The sequence below is a fragment of the Anabas testudineus genome, chromosome 4 (assembly GCF_900324465.2).
Source record: "Anabas testudineus chromosome 4, fAnaTes1.2, whole genome shotgun sequence".
NCBI classification, from domain to species: domain Eukaryota; kingdom Metazoa; phylum Chordata; class Actinopteri; order Anabantiformes; family Anabantidae; genus Anabas; species Anabas testudineus.
In genome coordinates this window covers 12247633-12268262 of record NC_046613.1, presented here as the reverse complement: position 1 = coordinate 12268262, position 20630 = coordinate 12247633, and the positions used below count along the sequence as shown (strand labels likewise).

At 39.7% G+C, this 20630-nt stretch overlaps 1 protein-coding gene across 2 annotated transcripts in view; it reads left to right on the top strand.

Annotated features, from left to right (window-relative positions):
• Nucleotides 1-20630, top strand: part of agbl4 (ATP/GTP binding protein-like 4) — a 260506-nt gene that overhangs the window by 68684 nt on the left and 171192 nt on the right. For both annotated transcript variants that reach the window (XM_026346306.1, XM_026346305.1), the window contains exon 4: nt 19751-19845. In XM_026346306.1, coding sequence (XP_026202091.1) covers nt 19751-19845 — 95 coding nt within the window. The remainder of the gene's footprint in view (nt 1-19750; nt 19846-20630) is intronic.

Below are 20630 nucleotides of genomic sequence, written 5' to 3'. Positions count from 1 at the left end.
TTGCAAATTCAGGATAGTGGATGATACTAGTCAATTAGTTTTAGTATGTGTGGAGCTGTTGTGGGAGCAACACACTATATAACTGTCTTCTGTGTGCATGCTGACACTATTTGTTCGAAAGATAAATCCCTTAGAATGTAAAACTTAATAAACATCAATGTTATTTCAATTCAATTGTGTTACTTTTTAATCTAAACAATAGAGTTTCCGTCTCAGGTGGTGGCTCATTTTGTGAGAGGAGAGGTTAGATAAGAGGAGATACAGTGGAGGACAGAGTGAAGAGCATTATAGAGGAGAAAAGATGAGAGGAGACACCAGAGGATAAATGAGGAAAGACAAGGACATAAAATTGGAGAGAACGTATCAGAGGAGAATAAAGGACGAAGGAGACAAGAAAAAGAGTATGTGGTCTGTGGTTAATCCCTGTTTTACTGATCTGGCAGTTACATGGCAGCTGAGACCAGCGTACTGCCAGGACCAAGCCTCCAGACTCCTCCTCACACCCCCAAACTTTAACTATAACAATCATTCATTACATTTATTCACTGTCTTGGCCAACTTATTCCAGTTCAGGGACACTGGGCTATCTGGACTGGAACCTATTCTAAAACATACATTGGACAGAAGGCAGGCCAGTCCTTCACATGGATAACAAAACATCTTATGATTTGATCCATGATGTGCTTTTCCTGTGATTAAACTGCTGGAATTGCTGTTCATGTGATATCTTCTTATTAACAGTAACGACAGTCAAGGACAGTGCATAGATGTTCAGGGGTAAAACGTATGTGTATGTGAGGAGAGAACAGAAGATTCGCAGTTAAGTAGCTGAGCTGTGAATGAGCTGCCTTGCATCAGTTAGCTCATTGCACAGGCAGCATAGTGCATGATAGCATTGGGTCATATTGAGCTGTCATGGACCAATGATCTATTTCTCTACCTGCCAACGCCTCAAAGACTGAGACAAGACAGGGTATCCTTTGCCTCACCTCTTCCACTTTTTCTGTCTCTTTTTTCCTGCATCCACTCAGTCCTTGGCAACAAATGTTATGACTTAGGAAAATATTTTTTTTACCAAAGATGTGTCTGCAAAAAAACAACTTTAAATGCAGCAAGACCTGAGTACACATCAGTTTCTATTTTAGTTTTAAGCAGTTTTTGATTAACACAATTGTCTGTGCTGATCTTGATCTACCAGGAAGTCACCCTAATAAAATTTAAATAATTTGGAAGTATAGAATAACAAGCATTTTTTAATCTGACAACACTATCAGTCAGGCAAAATAATCTGTCACTATACATGTTCCAAAACTATTACAGATCTCTGTTGCAAAAGTAAACTACATAGCAACTAGGCCTAGGGACCCTAAAAGCCTCAGGCCTGCTGCGTACTACTTGGGTTTTGGTTTAATTATCAGAATTAAAAAACTACCCAACTGGTTAATGAACAACCAGAACTAACAACGAATGTTAGTAAGAAAAGAGGCGTGAACAGCAGGCACCTGTGTCAAAGTCTAAAAGTAATTTTCTGAAGGGTAAGAGTCACATTTCCTAGAGTCCAGTGTGCGGTTGCCTCTCTGTACTTGTCTCAGTGTTTTATTTGACCTATCATTACTTTTTTTTTTAAATACCATTAGCAACGCTTTTAAATGTTTAGTCTCATGGTTTGTCTGCATGAATGATTTAATTCATGTTGTTAATTTCTCCACTTGTTCAAATCTCACAGATGCCTGCTCAAAGGCTTCCATCACTTGAGTGTAGTTCCATCAAAGAGAGAGAGAGGCCAGTTCGAATGCTCCAGTGCCTCTGCCTGCTGGATAAATAAGGCTGTTCTGTAGTAGATAATGGTTGTGAGTCGCATATTATATTTATCCAACTCAATAAAGCAGGAGCAGGCAGGCAGATTACTCTGCCCTGAGTCAAAGAGATAATGATATCTGGCTGCTAGCTGGCCCAGAACAGGCACCAGACAGACCAACAGGCAGGGAGACAGACATGGAAATGTTACGGAAGGAGCTGTATGTGGATGCTGTTACTATGAGACATCTGTGGCCTTCCCAAGCCCAGGACAGGAATTTCACTTTTCCTGTATCAGTCTGGCCCATTTAATGCAGACATTCAGCAAAAAAAGTGCTTTGTAATGACTCTAGTCTCTAGTTCTAAGATCCAGTTGCTGCCAATAATTCAGATATTTTTCACCAGTACCAGTGGTAAATTAACCACAGCTTTATCTGAAGTTAGCCTGATTTTAAGTGAATTCACCTCCAGTTCCCTCTGTACCTCTTCATCAAGAACATTGGCTCTTTGAAGCACATATTTTACTGCTTACAAAAAGTACAGAATGTCGATTGTTGTCCGTGCTTGTTTCGGCACAAGAACACTGTAGCTTCTGCAGGTCTGTCTACTGCCACAATGTCCAGTTGTTACTGGCCAGTTGTTCACTGTGTTGCACACAGTTTACTCAGTAGTCAGTTGTGTGCTCCTTCCACACCGTCAAAACTCTGTGACAGCCTTTAATTGCGAACTGTCCAGTCTCGAAAGTCTTAGCTAGTTATCCAGTGTGTCCCCAACTCAGGTCATCTGGCCTGTTAGCATTTAGAGCCTAACATACAATCACTGCAGTTTTTCTGCATGAAATGAATGAAAGAAGACTTAAATAGTTATTAGCACCCTTTGCAGCCAACTGTTTTGCTTAAAATAGAACCATATCTGCTGCATATCTAGGACACAGCATGCTGCTGAAATGCCATCAGTGTAGAAACAGGAAACATTTCAGACCTCTATCATATTTTTATTTGCATACACTGCTCTTTAATTAATAGTTGACTTTTACAATTTCTTACTTATCAATACACTTATTTGCTTTATTGTCAAGATTCAGATCAGAAAATTAAACCACTTCTGTATCTTGAACTACAGCCAATTTGGGACTAGTTTACCAGAACTTCCCCATAAATCCACAAATGGCTATTTTTACACTTTTGTCTGTGTACAGATTTTAAAAAAGCTTCTGATCTTACCTTTTCAGGAAAGCATACTTTACAACATGTAAAACATTTTTTTATTTTTGGCCAGGGTTAAACTAAAGATCCTATCAGTCCCACATCTATGAGAATGTTTGTCTGAGGAAATCCCACAATGCAAAATTTCAGTCTTGATGTTTCCCATAATGACAGTGTGGCTGATGGAAATGTGCCAGATGAACTCTAAAGCTTTATATAGTAATTAAATGTGAATACTTATGGTATTCACATTTGGAAGGGGGGCTGATGTGGCTCTTTTATAACCTTGCTAACGTGTTGATCTTGAAAACTTCTCTGGTACAGACAGAACAGCTGTTTCATCCCACAGTATACACTGGGCTTCAGAGGAATACATTTAGCTATAAACAAAATGTTTTTGTTTCATATTTTCCTCAAGGAATAATCACCATTGCTCTAGTGATTACTTTGATATGTTTCTGTGAATAATAGCTCGAAAGAGGAAGTCTGATTTACAACAAAGCAGCACAAATATCCTCAGAGGTACAAGCTCCGCACAGACAGCTCACTCAGCGAGGTAGAGAGACACTTGAAGCTCACTTTGTTTCACTTTGTCCCCAGCACGCCTCTCCTTGGTCATAAAGCTCTCCATTTACCAAACTCTGTCCCACAGTCCATTCCAATTTCTACCTCTTTGAACGTGACAAGTGATAAGGATGGATTATCGTGAGAGCAGAGAATTCCTCAGGATAATCCTTCACAGACAAAACACTGACATCTCTTCCTGTTTTTTTCCTTCTACTACAGTCAAACTGCTGTGGTTTGTCGTGGCATGGCTGCTTGACTTTCGAAATTTGTTTTAATCAAGGCTTTATAGAGACATGATTTGAGTATCTTTGGTTCAGAGACAGCAGTTTCTCTGCTCTCTGTCTGAAGTCTCAGCCCCCTCCTCTGCTCTGTCTGATTGCTGTAGAAATGTCTGTGTGATTACACGTGCTCTGATTGGGATAGTGCAGCTCTGTAAAAGTGTCAGTGTCTGCAGAACAATGCAACAGGATAATTGACTTGGCTTTTAACAAGTGTTATCACTGACCATTCCTGTTACTTGTACTCTCTCCAAGAGGAAATAATCAAGTTGGTATTGTGTGTGACAGAGAACAAGAGCGTAAAAAAATCAAAATAAAGCCACGACTCAACTCAATGCTACAATAATTCTAGTATGGAATTGGTACCTTACTTAAACTTGGTTTTAATTATTCATTTTAGTTGCACTAGAAAAAGTGACTAAGTTAAGTATACTCAAAGATACCATATTAAATTTACAAATAAAATTTATTTAAAGAGTTTTATTTATATTTATATATTATATATTATAATTTAGAATTGAGTTAATTTAAAACAAACTGTCAACTGACCAACAAAGTATTAAATGACTGGAAACAGGCACTTATTCTCTAATAATTGTTGAATAATTTGTTAGTCCAAATGGTAAGTTCACTCCTTGTATACAATTGCCAACATAGATTAGTCCATAGTGTGAAGGCTAGTCTAGCATTAGTATACTTCCTGCCATATTTTTCATTATCATGTCTGGGCAGAAAAAATAGAGAGTTGAACAACAAACACTTTTACATAATTGTATTTTTATGGGCTGCCTCTGCAGTATTTTTCGCTGAATTCTGCATTCTTCTCTGCTGAAATATAAATATGAACTGTGTTAAGCTCCATAACGACATTTGCGGAATGAGATTGTTACCGCTGTGAGATTAGTAAATGAATGTTAGTGTAGTAATGAGAAAACCTTTCCCACATGTCTTTCTCTGCTGGTGATAAACCAGTGGAAAGAGAGGGAACAGGGAGCAGGAGCACAGCAAAATGTGATAATCTAATGACATTTTTGTGCCATTTGGTTCCTGTAACGATCATATTCTGTGTATAATTGAAGCCAGTTGTGACATTATGCTGCATTTGTGAGAGTAAATTGTTTTAAAATTTTTATTTACCTAAATGCACAACTAGACAGACATACAGATTACAGATTAGACTACAGGTTAGGTTAAATAATTAATTATTAACCTGGCCAAATAATTACTCCCTTTGTGTACAGATATTAAATAAAGTAACTAAGTTGTCTTTGTGGGAGAAACTTTATTTAAGAGTGAAAATGTGGCATAACTTATTTCAAGGACATTGTGGTTTTAAAAACAGTTGAAGCCCTACAGTAAATCTCTAGCTAATCCTTAAACTTTAGATAAAAAAAAATACTGCGCACTATGGTTGAACTTCATTTGAAGGGCATTTTAGCTGTTTGGAGAGATTTTTTTTAAACTGAGGCTGCTTCCTGTGGTGCATTTACAGAAGAAAGCAAGCTGTTGTTAAATTTGGTGGGTCCAAAAAAGCGATCTACAGTCCAGTTCTACCCTTCGATGTGGATATCACTGAAACAGGTATTGCTGCAGTACGGCATGCCAAGAACGTCTTTTTATTGCTATTTGTATTTTAATGTTACACTATTAACACTGAAAGACATGTTTTCATGTTGTGCCATACATAGAATACCACACTGATTTGGATGTACACAGTGCTATTTGGAAAAATGTATATGTGTGAAAACATAATGTTCAGTAATGGTCGTTCATCTGAAAACAAATCTTAGTTAAAACCTCTTGGATTAAGTTTGAGAAAAAAAAACTCACTTCTAGTAGTAGTGATCTCTTCTCTAAATACTAAGGTATTTGACATTCTTCAGTAATCTTCACAGTTTTAATGTAGCCACCACTCTCATTGGGAAATCTGACTGCTGCCCTCCAATCTAGCACAGCAAAAGCCCAGTTTTCCTCTTGTAACACCTTCTCTGTTTCTCCCTGAGGATTTCTTACTGACTGTCAAAGGACTTTTCTCTTTAATGCACTTTCAGGTATGTTCTTTCCCCAGAGAAGCCTCCTGAGCTTCCCATCAAAATGCTTTGAAAGGAGGAAAAGAAAAGAGTGTAAGGAATCAAAGTTGCCCACAATGCCGCCCCTCATCCTCTGTTTCTCCAGTCTGCTTTCTTGCCTTGAGCTCCTGCTAAAAGATCGAGTACACAGCACTACTGCCCTGCTGGTACTGGATTACTTGGTCTCTGTGTGTCTTTTTCTGGCTCTTTATCTTCTTCTTCTTCTCTTTCTCTTAGTTCAGAGCAAGTGGTTATTAGGTCTGAGCCTACTCCCACCCCTCTCTCAAACCCATTTTCCCTCCTTCAGTGTTTGTGCTAAGTGGGGACCTTGCACCCTCCCACCAGTCCATCCGCTTCACTGCGGTTCCTCCAGGCTCCTTTTGAAGGTGCTTTCATTTAATCATTTCTTTAAAAAAGATTTTTTTTCCAGGGCAGTACGAGGTCACAGATCACATCAGAGCTGCTTTCCGACTCAGTGACCATTTAATCAAGACGAGGTCCATTTTCGCCGCTGCTCTTTTCAGACCACCTTTTCTTCCTGGGGCTCAGGGGTGAAGCCTGTGGCCTCAGCCCTCAGAATCCCATTCCTACCAAAGCTTTAGAGGTGGACTGGGTGACTTACACCAATTCCCTGGGATTTAGAGCTTGACTGAGTGTCCCATCTACCCAGTGGCCTCACCTGAAATACTTCTGCTTGCCCTGACCCTGGCAAATACAGTGCTACACCAAATGTTCTGTCTGTCTTCAGTATCTAGAAGTAATCAAGTTCCAAGTTGGTTGATATATATTGATATCTTTGTCAGCAGTGCTTTGGTCAATCAGTTGACCAATCCCAGACTCTGCTTATATGATGTCTCTAGTTCTGTGAACTTTGCTTCTAAAGCTTTCACATTTATTTAATGAAACCAGATATGGATATTTAGTTTGTAGGATTCATATACTCTGTAATCTCTTGTTTAGAAACTAACAGAGACATCAGTACCATTACATCAGTAAGTGATTCATTTGACATGCATTTTTGTCCTGAAGACTATAAGTTACAAAATTCAGCAATGATTAAAAATAACTGATGCTAATTATTGTATATATGTAACCACAAAAGTGAGTTTATGAGCTAAGTTTTCACTTACAGATTTTAGTTGGCTGAAAAGAAGCCACAGAGAATCGAGAGTCAAGTTAAGCAGCTGGATGTCACACCATGTACTATCAGATGATGACTTGACAGTCCCGGTTGTGCAACAGAATCTTCTATTTTTTGTCCTGGATTATTCAAAACCCCATTTAGATGTATAATGTAGGAGAAATCTGGCATTTCCAGAAAACCCTTTTTTTTTTTTAAATTAGAAATCAGAAGCAAAAGCCAGTGACAGTCCAGTGAATGGTGCATTTGTCAATTTAAGTGTAGGTAAGGTTTATGTTGACATGGCAATGACCGAAAACAACTAACAAACATAACCACAAAATGAGCTTCACCTCTTCAGGGCTTCAAGCTTTAGTTCTTCAGTTTATGAATGAAAAATAAATGATCATCAAAGATGCTTTCTACATGTGAAAACAAAAAAGCAACAACAACATAAACGTCTAACCGGGGAAACAACCATTTCGCTTGAGTATGTTCAGTGATTGTGATGTGGACTAAACTGCCTGTAACCATTAGCTTTGTGGTGGAGTGGAGTAAGGTTTGTAAGGACACTTCCACCTTGACAGTTCTTATTTATGAAACCGCGCTGATGGAATAGCACACAGCAACATAATTTGTTGGCTTGTTTTCACATTGACATTGTAACACATCAAACAAATTCTTCACCCCTTGTGTCCACATTTTAGAGATTGTTTGGAGACATCTTTTATAGAAAAACCATTGCTCAAATTCAGGGAGCCAACCCTCCACCCTCTCTCCCTCTCTCTCTCTCTTATGACCCTGTTGTGAAAGTTTCTTCACTGATCCACAGAGAATACCATAATTCGTAATTCTGCCAATTAGCTGAATGATGCTTCAATTGTTAATTAGGCTTCACTTAATTCTAATATTAAAAGTATTTATTGGTTTTTAGGTATGCCTTATGTTGTGTCTGTGTTAGTCTATCTGGCATATGTGCTGGTGGTGCTTTATTGATCTGTTTTGCTAGCAATCAATGATGGGTGTGGTGTTTTCCATGCTTATCAGACTATAATCAGTCAACTGAAGGAATACTATCACTTTTTGTTACGCGTGATGTTTCAAAGTTGACTCCACACACTTTCACCGTGCATTCAATAGATATTGGACACATGTTTTGTCTTTCTCTTTCATTTTTCCTCCTTGAATGTCCCAGAGTGATGATGCATTTCCTTGTAGAAATAGCCACAGTACTGTTATCCTGAACCATTAGAAGGCTCAAGCTATTGTTCATTCAGCAACATCATCCTGTTACCTCTCCTTTCCTTATCTTCTGCTTGTGCTCATCTGTTGTGCAGTAAAGCAGCAGATGCAGCAGTATTGTCCATTCTGATCCATCATTTGCAGACAAAGAAACAGACTAAGACCTGTTTTTAGACTGATAGAAAGCCCAGCAGCATAAAGCTCTATGCCCTGCGTTAATGGCGGATCCTGGTGGGTTTTGGTCTGAGACATGTACATACGTCTGCTTGTATGTGTATGTATGTGTATGCACCTACACATATTGATAAGCTGAAGGTAAAGAAGATTGCTTTGTTATAGTCTCTCAAACCCAAATAACCAAATAAAAGGTAGACACAGGCACAGATAGTGACTACCACTGCTGAATTCTGAAGCTAATGGAGAAGTAACCCCCGTGCAGTGCAGTGCCACTAACATGCAGACGGTTATAAGTTACACATATACAACCCACAAAGAATGATCACAGTAATATCACACAATGTTTACTTTATTACTTCAACTACTTTTCCATGACTTGATTATAAGACCAGGCTTGTTAGCTTAGTTAGCTAATGTAGCATCAAGTTTGTCCATATTGTGCTGGCGTATTTAGTGTTTTTATATGTAAGCTATAGATAGTGTTGTCAAACACAACACTGTGTCTTAACATTTAGCAAGTAACTCAAAGTAACATCACTCTTATTAGTTTGAAAGGTTAGAGGAGGGAATTGTGTTTGGTGTTTTCACTAAGCCAGCATCCTGTCCCAGCTCAGGTACTGGAGCACCACACCCCACACTCCTAATTTGGAAGATTCTGGTAAAAACAGAAATATGACACCGACCGTAAACTGCAGATCTGGGGTTCAAACAAGCTCCAATGCAAACCAGTGAGTGATGTTACCTTGTTGCATCCATCTTTATGCTGCAGGCTCTGGATACACACCAGATTAATTCCCTTCTTCTGTTGGAATCTTCCAAATCCAACGTCCTCTATTCCCCCCTGTCATGATGATGGTCATATCTGCTTTCTTATTTATGACCTTCCACTCACACCAGGTTGTAAAAATATCTTGGCCTAAATTATCAAATGAGTTTCAGGGACCAGGCACAGTCAATAAAATCCACCTGCAGATTCAGACATACCGTACTGTGCAGTCCAACCTGTGCCACCTATAGCGAACACCAGTGACAGCAACAGCACTTCAGACCTGCTGATGTCAACTTGTTGAACAGTTTTTCCGTGTGTATACAGTTTTGTATGTTTCTGCTTTTATATTCTTCATCTTGGGTCTATCAAATGGATTGTGTTTTAACTCGACCACATTTTGGCTGTTGATTAGAACATCTAAAGCTCACTAACGTGTCTCATTTGTTTGATCTGTGCAAAAAGTGAAGTGTAAAAGTGACAAGTTGTTTCTGGATTAGGAGCTGTATTATTTCTGTGTTTGTTAGAGTATTATTATTGTTTTGTCTGGTATTACTGATGCAGACAACTCTACATCTACATGTCTAGACTGATGCATGCAGATTATCAGGTGTAGAATTATTCTGTTAATGGCAGCTCCTTGTTTCAGACAATGTGTAGCATGCTAATCATGAATATCTGTGTGTGAGTAGATTGTGGTCAGTTGCATGAGGTGTGTCACATTTAATCGAAACAGATTGGATGTAATGCTGCCAACATATAGAATTTACTCATGACATGTTTTAGTTTAGAGTGTATAGTGAAGTCTATAAAGTCAGTGATATTCTATTGGGCATTCATACTGAATTTATTTTCTCAGCACTTTGTAGGGTTAGCGCCCTCGCACACCCACCTCCACATTCTCAACACTGACCTGTGACATCACTTCCTGCTGACGCAGCATGGCTGTCAGGGATGACCCTCAGCGTCCTTCAACCTCCATCCTCTTCCAGTCATGTAGCTGCTGCAAAAACAGACAGACAGACACTCACATAAACACATACACAGCCTTCACACAGCCTTCACACAGCCTTTGACCTTTGTTTAGTTCACTGTTTTCAGCAAACCTTTAAATTACTCTGAATGGATTATATGCAAGGGTGTTGGAGTGAAGGCCTATGGCAGCAGTGCAGAGAGAAGAGACTAAGAATATGGGCTGCCAGTAGTACTGGACTCTCATTAACCTCCCTTACTCCTCTCTCTTCACCAAGTCTCCTTCATCAGCTCATCCAGGCCTGAAGTGACACATGGGCCTCTGGAGTGTCAGTAGCGATAAAGATGCCGACACGTCAACGTTTTAATTGGAACTTCTGCTGTTGATGTGTGAACAGCTGTAGGACGGAGAAGGGCAGATCTATCATCCCTGCCCTCCACAGACCGCCTGAGGTCAAATGGCAGCGGTTACTGTGGCAGGAAAACCCCCAAAGCTGCTGTTTATTTATGATTTTATTGCTCCACCCCTCCTACTGAACTGTTTTGCTTTCACATCTGCATATTCACGTCTGGTTGTGAAATGATGGAGGGAGGGACGGAGAGAGAAAGAGAGAGAGCATCTGGGGTACTGTGGGGTGAGTGCAATGACCAGCAAGGACGTTTTTATAGACTCAATGCGGGGGTTCACACACTCACACTTGTCGCGTAGATGCACACACACACACACACACACACACATACACACACACACACACACACACACACACACACACACACACACACACAGGCACTCGCACTTGTGTGAATCCTCAACTCTCCCTGCAGACATAAATCCATTATTTATTTCAAAATGACTCATTTGTCACCCTGTGGGTCCTGGCAGTAGTGTGGTGCCTGACCAACGAGGGTGTTTTTTGTAATTAATGCAGATTGTGCAAGACAACAGAAATAACATATTTAATGTGACGCCTGATATTACAGCAGTGCAGGCACGAAACTGAATCTTTTTTGTTGACAAAATCTTCCACTTCTCATAACCCCACACATTCAGGACAGCTGCTTGTTTTCATGGCACAGATCAACTAAGCTATCCTTTTTTTGTTCTAACGTATCCTTATTTTTTGTGTAGTGTTGTTTTTTTCATATTCTATCAAGGTTTATAGTGGAAGTAAATCCAACTACACAACTATGCATAATGTTCTCAGGCAGACAAGCCTCTCTAGCCACAGATTGCAATTCACTTGAAACTGTGTACTCTGCTATTTCTGTATCTGTTGTCAATCCAGTCTTGTCACTCAGTGTGTGTGAAGACCTGAGAGGTACAAAGCTAACAAGGCCCATATAGGCAAAAGTTAAGCTCATCATGCTATGTTGTCTAAGCACAGGGAAAAGAACAGAAGATTCCTCTTTATGCTGTCCTCCTGAGATGTGATCTGATTTTAATGAGCCCACCACATGTCAATGAAAGCATTGCGCACGTGTTTAGCACTTATCCTGTATAAACTATGTAGGGTGCTGACAGATAGGACAAGACATCATTATTGAGTTGAGATCACATACAGTACATGTATGCATGCACAGACAAACAGACACACACTCTTAAGTATTATTACTATATGCAGCCCAAGACCGAGGTGAGACCACGTCGTCTAATTCAAATATTTGATAAGGCGAGACACAGTGCTGTTTTGCATGCTATTAGATGGCAATCTAAATAACATTTACATGTCATTTATGTCTATTACCTTCTTTTTGAAGAGTGGTGTCAGCACTGTGTGCATATTAAAGCTCATATTTATTCCACTAGCCAGCATGGTTCCTTTGCTGAATTTGCAAATGAATGCAAATATGGGTTTCCTCCCCAGACAGTTTTTGAAAGGTAGTGGTTATAGGAAATGGTTCTAAAATTTTGAGACTTAATATTTCATAATGCATAGATACAATGGGTTAGCTGATTTTGGTCTTTGGCCATGATAACATTTCTGTTTTAAGTGTTTATTGTTTGGCCATAAAGTAGTCTGTGTTTCAAAACATGTTTCTACCTTCTTAAAACTATGTAAAACATGATATTTTGGGAATATAGTACTAATGATTTGTAGCCTGTTGAGTTTGCTTATGTTCATGAAGATGATGTTGACAGCACAAACTTAAAAGCAGGTGACAGATATGTTTAGGAGAGTCTTTGACTTCCTTCTGCTTGTGTTGTCCGCTCATAACAGCAAATACTTTTTCAAAACAACTTTATTTAGCAGCATTGCCTTAGAAAATACTGTCACTTAGTGCAAGCAGGAATAATAATGAAACCATTTAATTGCATTAACATAATGCCTTTGAACGATCATTACCAAAAATGGTTGCGATAATAAAGCAATTACTATTTTGAGACAGCAATTAGCCCAGCACCTTTTTCCGATGTTATAATTACCACCAGCGAGAGGAACATGGATGGATGCTCATGTGTTGCTAGTCTGTAAAGAAGCTGGAAGCAGTGCAGAAGATGAAGATGGGTAAGATAGCCTGTCAAATACTGGGCATATCATTCTGAGGATACTGCGCCCCTCTGACACATTTACTATAACCCTCAAGAGGAGCAATTGCTTTTCTCTGTCCATACACAAATTTCAATGTTGTTTTGCACACATCTCTCCATTATGAAAGCTTTTTTTTGTAAAGGAGAAGATGTTGAAATAGAAGAGTGAGATGGAAGGAGCGAGGCAGACATGGATGGAGGAAGGGAGGGAAGAATGAGAAAGAGAGATTGGTTTTCATGCCTGGTAGTCAGCGAGCCTGTAAATCTCCCAGGAGCGTAGTGGAAGACAGCAGAAGGTTGATAGTCATCCATCACTCCTGACAACCCCACTGCTCTGGAAGGGCCTGACAGCACAGCCCTGCCTGAGAGAGGGGGAGAAAGAGAGGGAAAAAACACAAGAAGAAAGATAAATAGAAAAGAGATGCTGCCTGCAGAATGAGCAAATTAACTCTTTCATGTTTAAAGCAGACGGCAAAGTGGGAAGAGAAGGTGAGGATACAAATGTGCAGAGGAAACGAGAACGAGGGAAGAGGAGAACTGCAGTAGTTGACTGTTAGAACAGCTCTGTTCATCCCTCACTTAATGCTTGTGGCAGCAGCAGTGCTACTGCTGAGGGAGTGGAGGTGGGCTTGTTCAGCTCTGTCCTCATCGGAGCACCAGAGCAAGAACATGTGGGTCCTGGTTTTAAAAAGTGCTAGCTACTTTTCTTCATGTCCTTTTTATTTTCTACTATAGGTCTTATAGTGTGCTATTTTCTTTCTTCTTTTCATGCTCCATATGTAAACTGGTTCACATGGCTGTATTTGTGAGAAATACCTTAAACATTTCAATTTTTCCTGACTGAGGTTGGCATGGTGGGCTATGATAATGTGTTTGCATGTCAGTAAATACGAAAAACAGGCCTGCACTACTTATTATTTGCCAGAGGATAAATAGACAGAATGCTTCACTATTAGAAACATATTGAGAAAGCATTTGATTAATGTAAACATTTAATATTTGCAAAATATTCACTAACAACAAATTTTATTTGTTTTCCTGATAACATCTGCTCTTAAAACAGAACATCCACTTCTGGCAGGTGAAGCATAATTTTAGTTTCTTATAGTGTAATTTTCTAAGCAACAATAAAAGACTGAATAAGTATTAATAAGTTTTGTACTTCACATTTACATGTTGGCTGTGAGGTGCTAACAGGAAACTGCATAACCAAAGATTGTATGGTCTTATTGCTAGGAAGCTCACCGAGCATTGTGTCAATTAACCAGGCATAGAGGCTCTAGATTTCTGACATTGTTTCGGAAGCTGTTCATGACACATTCTGCACATATCAACTCCAACAATCACACTCACTGCTGAGAAAAACACACTGAACATAAATATGTGATCTTGTTATAGTGCCACAGTGTTTCTATAGAACGTGCAGTATGTGGCTCGCTAATTAAATGAGAACAATAAAAGAGTTTTGCGGAGGTGAACAAATGTTTATCTTGGGTTTTCACAGCTAGCTCATTGTGTGAGCTGCAAAATATTAATCCATAATACAAAAGGTTAATGGTTAATGTTTTAGTTCTGTTTATGTGTGCTTATCTATGTGTGGTGGTGTGTGTGTGTGTGTGTGTATGTGTGCGTGCGTGCGTGCCTATGTGTGTGACCTCCATCATTGTCTCGAGGGTATTGGCCATTGCTGTCACTCAGAGCGAGAGAAGCCCTAATTAAAGAAGTTCCAGTTGTACATCGCCTTACAATGGTAGGGAGAGATTGCCTTTCAACTCAGTGCCCAATGCAGAAACTTCCTCCTTCTCTGCTTGAATGAAAGAGTCTGATACGAAAAGCCATGAATGCCCAAACCAAACAAAAGCTCTTTAAAAGACTGTCACTGTGCTATCTGATATCTCCTGGAACAGCACTGCTTTGAATAAATCTTTTTCAGTGAAGGAGGGAGAAGGAAATTAAAAGCTGACATTTAAAAGGCTGCTGCTGGGACTTGTGGCCCCCAGGATCAATAGCTAGGTATCTCACAACTTTCCCCGCATATTAGCTCACTTTTCCATGGGGCATCTCAGACTAAGTACAAATAAATCCAAACTTCTGTAGGAATATTACTGTGTTGTTTTGTCAGTTTACCTTCAGGTGTGTGTGTGTTTGTGTGCGTGTGTGAGAGAGAGCTAGAGTAAGAGAGAACATAGCTGAGTAGCACATGAGAGTGGAGTATCTGTCTGTCACTGTCTCAATGTCTGTGTGTGTTTGTGCACCTGTAATATGTTTAAAGGGTCCCACCCTCCTCTTTCTCATGTCAGCACCTTGAGTTGACATTGGTCATTGGGGACAAAAACTGTCATCAACAACATCAGTCTGAAAGAAAAAAGAAATCGGGAGGGTAAAACAGTAGTAAAGTGTGTGTGTGTGTGTGTGTGTGTGTGTGTGTGTTTGTGTGTGTGTCTGGGTGGTGACATAGCTGACATTTAGTTCTGGGTGACATTGTCAACATGTGACTTTGTGAACAGTCTGTCAGGTTATGTATAGCAGACTTACTCAAGGTTATACATGTGCTCTCGAAGGAGTCATCCCTGTCTCCCTGTCTGCCTCTGATATGCAAACACACCTGTGTCCCACCTTACACATACAAGATTGTGACCTCTGTCCTCTCCCATAGGGGCTCGGGCTGTCCCTCAGTGTTCCCCTGCCATACTTTTATCCCCACCTATTGCTACCCTGTGACCTTCCTCACTGTGGCTTTACAGCAGCTTAGCCACAGCTGAGTTGCTGTGCTTGAACAGGCCTTCACCATAATGCTACCCTGGGGAGTCAACCCAAACTCAGTGAAAATGCTTCTTGCTTTTTCTAAGAGTGTTTAAATAAACAACCAGTAGCATTTTATGACAGAGTATTTTGACATTCATAATCCATAATACTGTATTTGCAAGACTTATGATGCATTCAGCTGTAAGTGCACCTGCATTACGAGCTAACGTGAAGTCATTCATTTAAGTAATTTTTCTAAATACACTGTAGCTGTACTTATTAGACATGTAGATAACCACATTAGTTTAGCATGTTGCATTAGAATAAAATATTGCTTAGATAAGAAACAATATTATATAATTAGACAACACTTCCATCATTACTCTGTGCAGTTTTCCATAGTTGTATGTATAATCTAAATATGAGACAGTTTCCAGTGTCCCACATATCCCACAGTTCTGATTTAAAAATAAGATTTGATTAGCACCATTTTATTTTAAAGTGTAACAGTTGTGATCATCTGAAACTTGGACCATAATAAATTACCGTGTGTGATACAACTGTTGCTATTTTGTATTTTAGAGATCATCTTTATTGATGTAAGTCCAATTCGTTAGTCCAGTTAGCATTGAACTCTGGATGCGTATATTGTGCTCCTCATGGTGTCAGGTAGTCCTGAATACTGTGAGTAGTTTGCACAGTGTGTGTCAGTGATCAGACTGATCAAAGACAACAAGAGAGGAACAGGCTGAGCTGCCAGGAACCATCAGGCTGCTTGTCTCTGATGGCTATGGAACGCGCTCACAGATCTGCTCTGCTCATTTGTGTTATGCTGAGGAGCCACAATGCAGCAAAGGTGATTCACTGTAGTGTAGTGATGTAAAAATTCAACATTCAACAACATTTCAATAGGTGTTGGTGACGGCTCAGATGTCACATAAATGTTAGCATAGTAAACATACAGTATATAGTTATGTTGGCAAACAACAGTAAAACACTGACGTAACAAAAGTGGAACTTTTTAAAAAGTTGCAAAATCTCATAAATGAAAATAGTTGCAAAACTACTAGTTTGACATTAATGGATAATTTGATTTAAACTATTCCATGTTTAATTAGAGTGGTTTTAAAATGTACCTGTTAAGTAACACCTTTCAATTTGTAAACATACAATCTGTCTGCTCAGCCATCACCATTCAGAAGGACAAACTTTTTGTGGAGGTCTTAGTCAACGCATTCAGAGTGGTTTCTTTAATAATTTATTTAGGCTTCTTCCAGGAAGCAACGCTATCTGGCTACACTCTGGGTCGATGGAGATCAAAAGGCAGCATTTGGACCTAAATGCAATTCTATCCTGTAGTGGCACCAGCAAAGCTATTTCAGTGCCAAAGCTGGCTGGCAACTATTTTTAAAGGTTAACAAAGGAGTTGGACTTAGATATCTGTTATTTATACTGTCATCTAAAGTGTCCTAAACATCCTTTAACCCTTACAGCTCACACTCACAGCATGCATTCCTCACTGACCCCATGCTCAGTCTAATGTCTCGTAAAATAATTATATCTAAGCTAAGTTTTAGTCGTAGATTTTGATTTTATTCACTTTGCAATTAAGCTTTTCTTGATGACTGGTTTTGATCAACTACCTCATTAAGTCCCTGCAGATACAGAATAGTTTTTTTGCTGCTGTGAGATAGTGAAAATCTAACTTATTGCACCATTAAGATTCATTTGAATTTTGTATGTTGTAAGATTCTGTCAGCCAAAGAGGATCAACTGGTGTAATATGAACAAATTGCCTTCATGCAAGTTTACATACTGCGTACTTGTTGTTGTGACACCATATGTTTTTATATCGCCGTTTGCTGAAATCTGTTTATTTTACTATTATTAGACGAAATATTTAAGGATGTCTTTTGTCATCTGTGCAGAGTGGTTGTGTGTGTTTGTGTGCCTGTCGTGGCACCAGAGACACCTGTTCCAGTCTGCCATTCAGCAGTGATGGGGACGGCGCAGAGCTTTGACACGCTCCGTCGACATGACAGCTCAGACAGCATGGATGTTAATCTCTTCTAACTCCTCTCAGCCTAATTAAATCTTTCAGGGCAACACACATGTACGCATACACACACACACACACACACACGTTCAGGCTTAAATTGGTCTTGGTTGTGCATAACTTTTAATGTAGTGATGAGAATTGGCTGCACAGCAGTTTGTTTGATTCGAGTTCTGTAAAAATTCAGTGTGTGTGTGTAACCCAGTTAGTGCTAAATGTTAAAAGAGGCTAAACGCACAATAGATGATACAACAAGTTCTTGGTGGAGTTCGTGTCAAACCAAAGCCACAAAAACAAATCTTTGAGCTTTCACTTGTGATGTTTTTAGCAGATGGAAATGCGAGCACAATTTCATGCAAACAAGAGTAACAAAATTTCACTGGTCCTCTCGATCTGCCTAAATATCACTCCATACACAGACGTTTGTTATGTGCAATTCAACTGAAAAAAGTCTATTTACCCATGAGCTCCAGCCTTTGACTTATTGTCAAATGTTATGACTAGGCTATTAGGATTTGTTACATAGTTTCTCACAAATGATCCACACAAGTTAGAGCTTGTGTCAGAAGCACTACCATCCATGATTATTCACAATATATGCAAAATGTGTATGTGAGTGTCTGTTTGAAATAGATAGTCCATTCCAAGGCAGCGAAATTAGTGCATAATATATAGACTGTACACCAGTGAACATTTTAAATGTAGAAAGCATTAGTTATCAGTTTGCAGGTTGAGATCTCCTGCAGACAAAACACACCTGTGAACCAGTTACTATAGTAGACTAGATAGGAGATACTACTCTAAAGGAGCAAAGTACCACTTTGTGACATTTGTTGTGATTTGGCACTATATAAATAAAGGTGAACTGAATTCAACTAACAGTGCTTTTCTCTGGCTGACTGTTGGCCACCCTTGTATTGTGTATCGTTCTGCCCACGATTCACCCTTCTTTTACTTCCCCTTTCTTGTGTCTGTGTCATCTGTCCAGTCTGTGCTCCCTCTGAGTTAAACAGGCCGAACAAATAGATTACAAACAGTGGGCAGAGTGAAGCTAAGGAGGAAGACAATCTGAATTTGTTGTGGATAAAGAATGAGGAAAGAGGCTGTGCAGTCAAAGAAAGCTAGTGGAGTCAGAGTAAGGCTGTATTTGCCTCAGGGGAAAAGGCTGAAAAGTAGCTCTCGCAACAGATGTGCAGGGCAGTAAAGTGTAATTGAAATGCCAGCAGCAATGGTCTTATCTCCCTGCTACAGGAGCCTGCTGCCAGTCTCAACATCAGTTAGATGTCATTTTACCTAAGTCTGAATCAGCCTGCCACAATCCACAATCCCTATTCCTCTGATGCTGGGCAGGAGAAAAAGAGAGAAAAGGATGAGGGGGAGGGAGATGAGAAAGAAAAGGAGAGCGAGAAGGGTGGGGAGTCTATAATAGGATTTCAGTAGCACCCAGTTAACTTCCACCACCTGGACTTAGTTGGTAATTTGATATGCCCCATCAATAGGATTCATTTACCTCACCCACTATTACCATTGGCATTCATTTGACTTTTTAAAAATATATATTTATTCATTTCTCTCTCCACGTTTTCCCACTTGTCCTGATGTTAATCATGCATAGTGAAGGTGGGAGGAAGGAAAGAAGGGCTGTTTCACTATATTTTAGCTAAGTTGAAAGTTCTTTATCCAGGGTAGGTGGTAAGCCAGACACCGTAGCTGTCCTCTGCGCTCTAGGCAAAGCTTAATGTTTTTGCCAGGCACCATACCTCTGGGGAGAATCGTAATGTCTTCCCAGATTAGAGGGTGACACTCCTTGGAGCTGCTGCCTTTACTACTAACTTTGTTACTGCTACATGGGATCTTCTGCAGAACATTAAAGCTACCTTATCTGCCCAGTGGAACATTAATGTGTTGTGATTTTGTGTGTTGTGTTATCCATGGTGGTAGTGGCAACTTTTGCAGTGCCTCTTATTGAGCTTCTTCTGTAGTTCTGGACTTCATATTTTACAGCCACTCACAAGTCACACGAGAACTCAATATCTATGTGTATGGCTTTTATATTTGTCATATATATATATACTACAGAAACATATATCTCTTTCTCAGATTCTGTCTCAAATAATGTCTTTTATTGCTTCTAAAGTTGACATTTAGACACACTGAATTACAGTATGACCAGGTGTTAGGTGACCTGGCTTTAATGTGGCTTCAATGTTTTTTATTGTCTTTCAGAGAGTTATTTTCAATGTGGTCAACTTCTCCAAGACCAAGAGCTTGTACAGAGATGGCATGTCTCCTGTTGTGAAATCTACCAGCAGGCCAAAGTGGTAAGTAGGCAATAATAACAGTAGCTTAGATCTTGTAAGAGCTTTATAGAGCATGCTACACTGCCCGTCACACACTGTTTCGTTGGACCGCCTTTAGCTTTGATTAAGGCACACTGTGGCATCGTTTTGATAAGCTTCTGCAGTGTCACAACATTTATTTCCGTCCAGAGTTGCATTAATTTTTCTTCAAGAACATGTATTGACGATGGGATCGAAGTCCCTGCGCAAAGTCTTCTCCAGCACATCCCAAAGATTCTCAGTGGGGTTAAGGTCTGGACTCTGTGGTGGCCAATCCATTTCTGAAAATGATGTGTCATGCTCCCTGAACCACTCTTTCACAATTTGAGCATAATGAATCCTGGCATTGTCATCATGAAATATGCCAAGAAATCCATTGATGGAATAACCTGGGCATTCAGTATATTCAGGTAGTCAGCTGACCTCAGTCTTTGGAGACATATTGTTACTGAACCTGACCAACTGCAGCAACCCCAGATCATAGCACTGCCCCTACAGGCTTCTGGGGGAAGGCTTTTCATAGCATAGTGGAAAGTATTTATAGACTTAATAGAACTTTGTAAAACCTTTCCTCTTCGCCCATTATCAGGCACACACACACACACCAATCTCTCGTGCAAAAACTCTAAAGACTGATACTTTAGATTTCCAGAGTGGATGCGTCTGGCTGCATTAGCATGTGATCCATTGGTTGCCAGTATGACTGCTGTCTGAAGTAATAACGCTTGACTGATGGATGCAGAGATGTGAGCGTGTATGTGTGGATG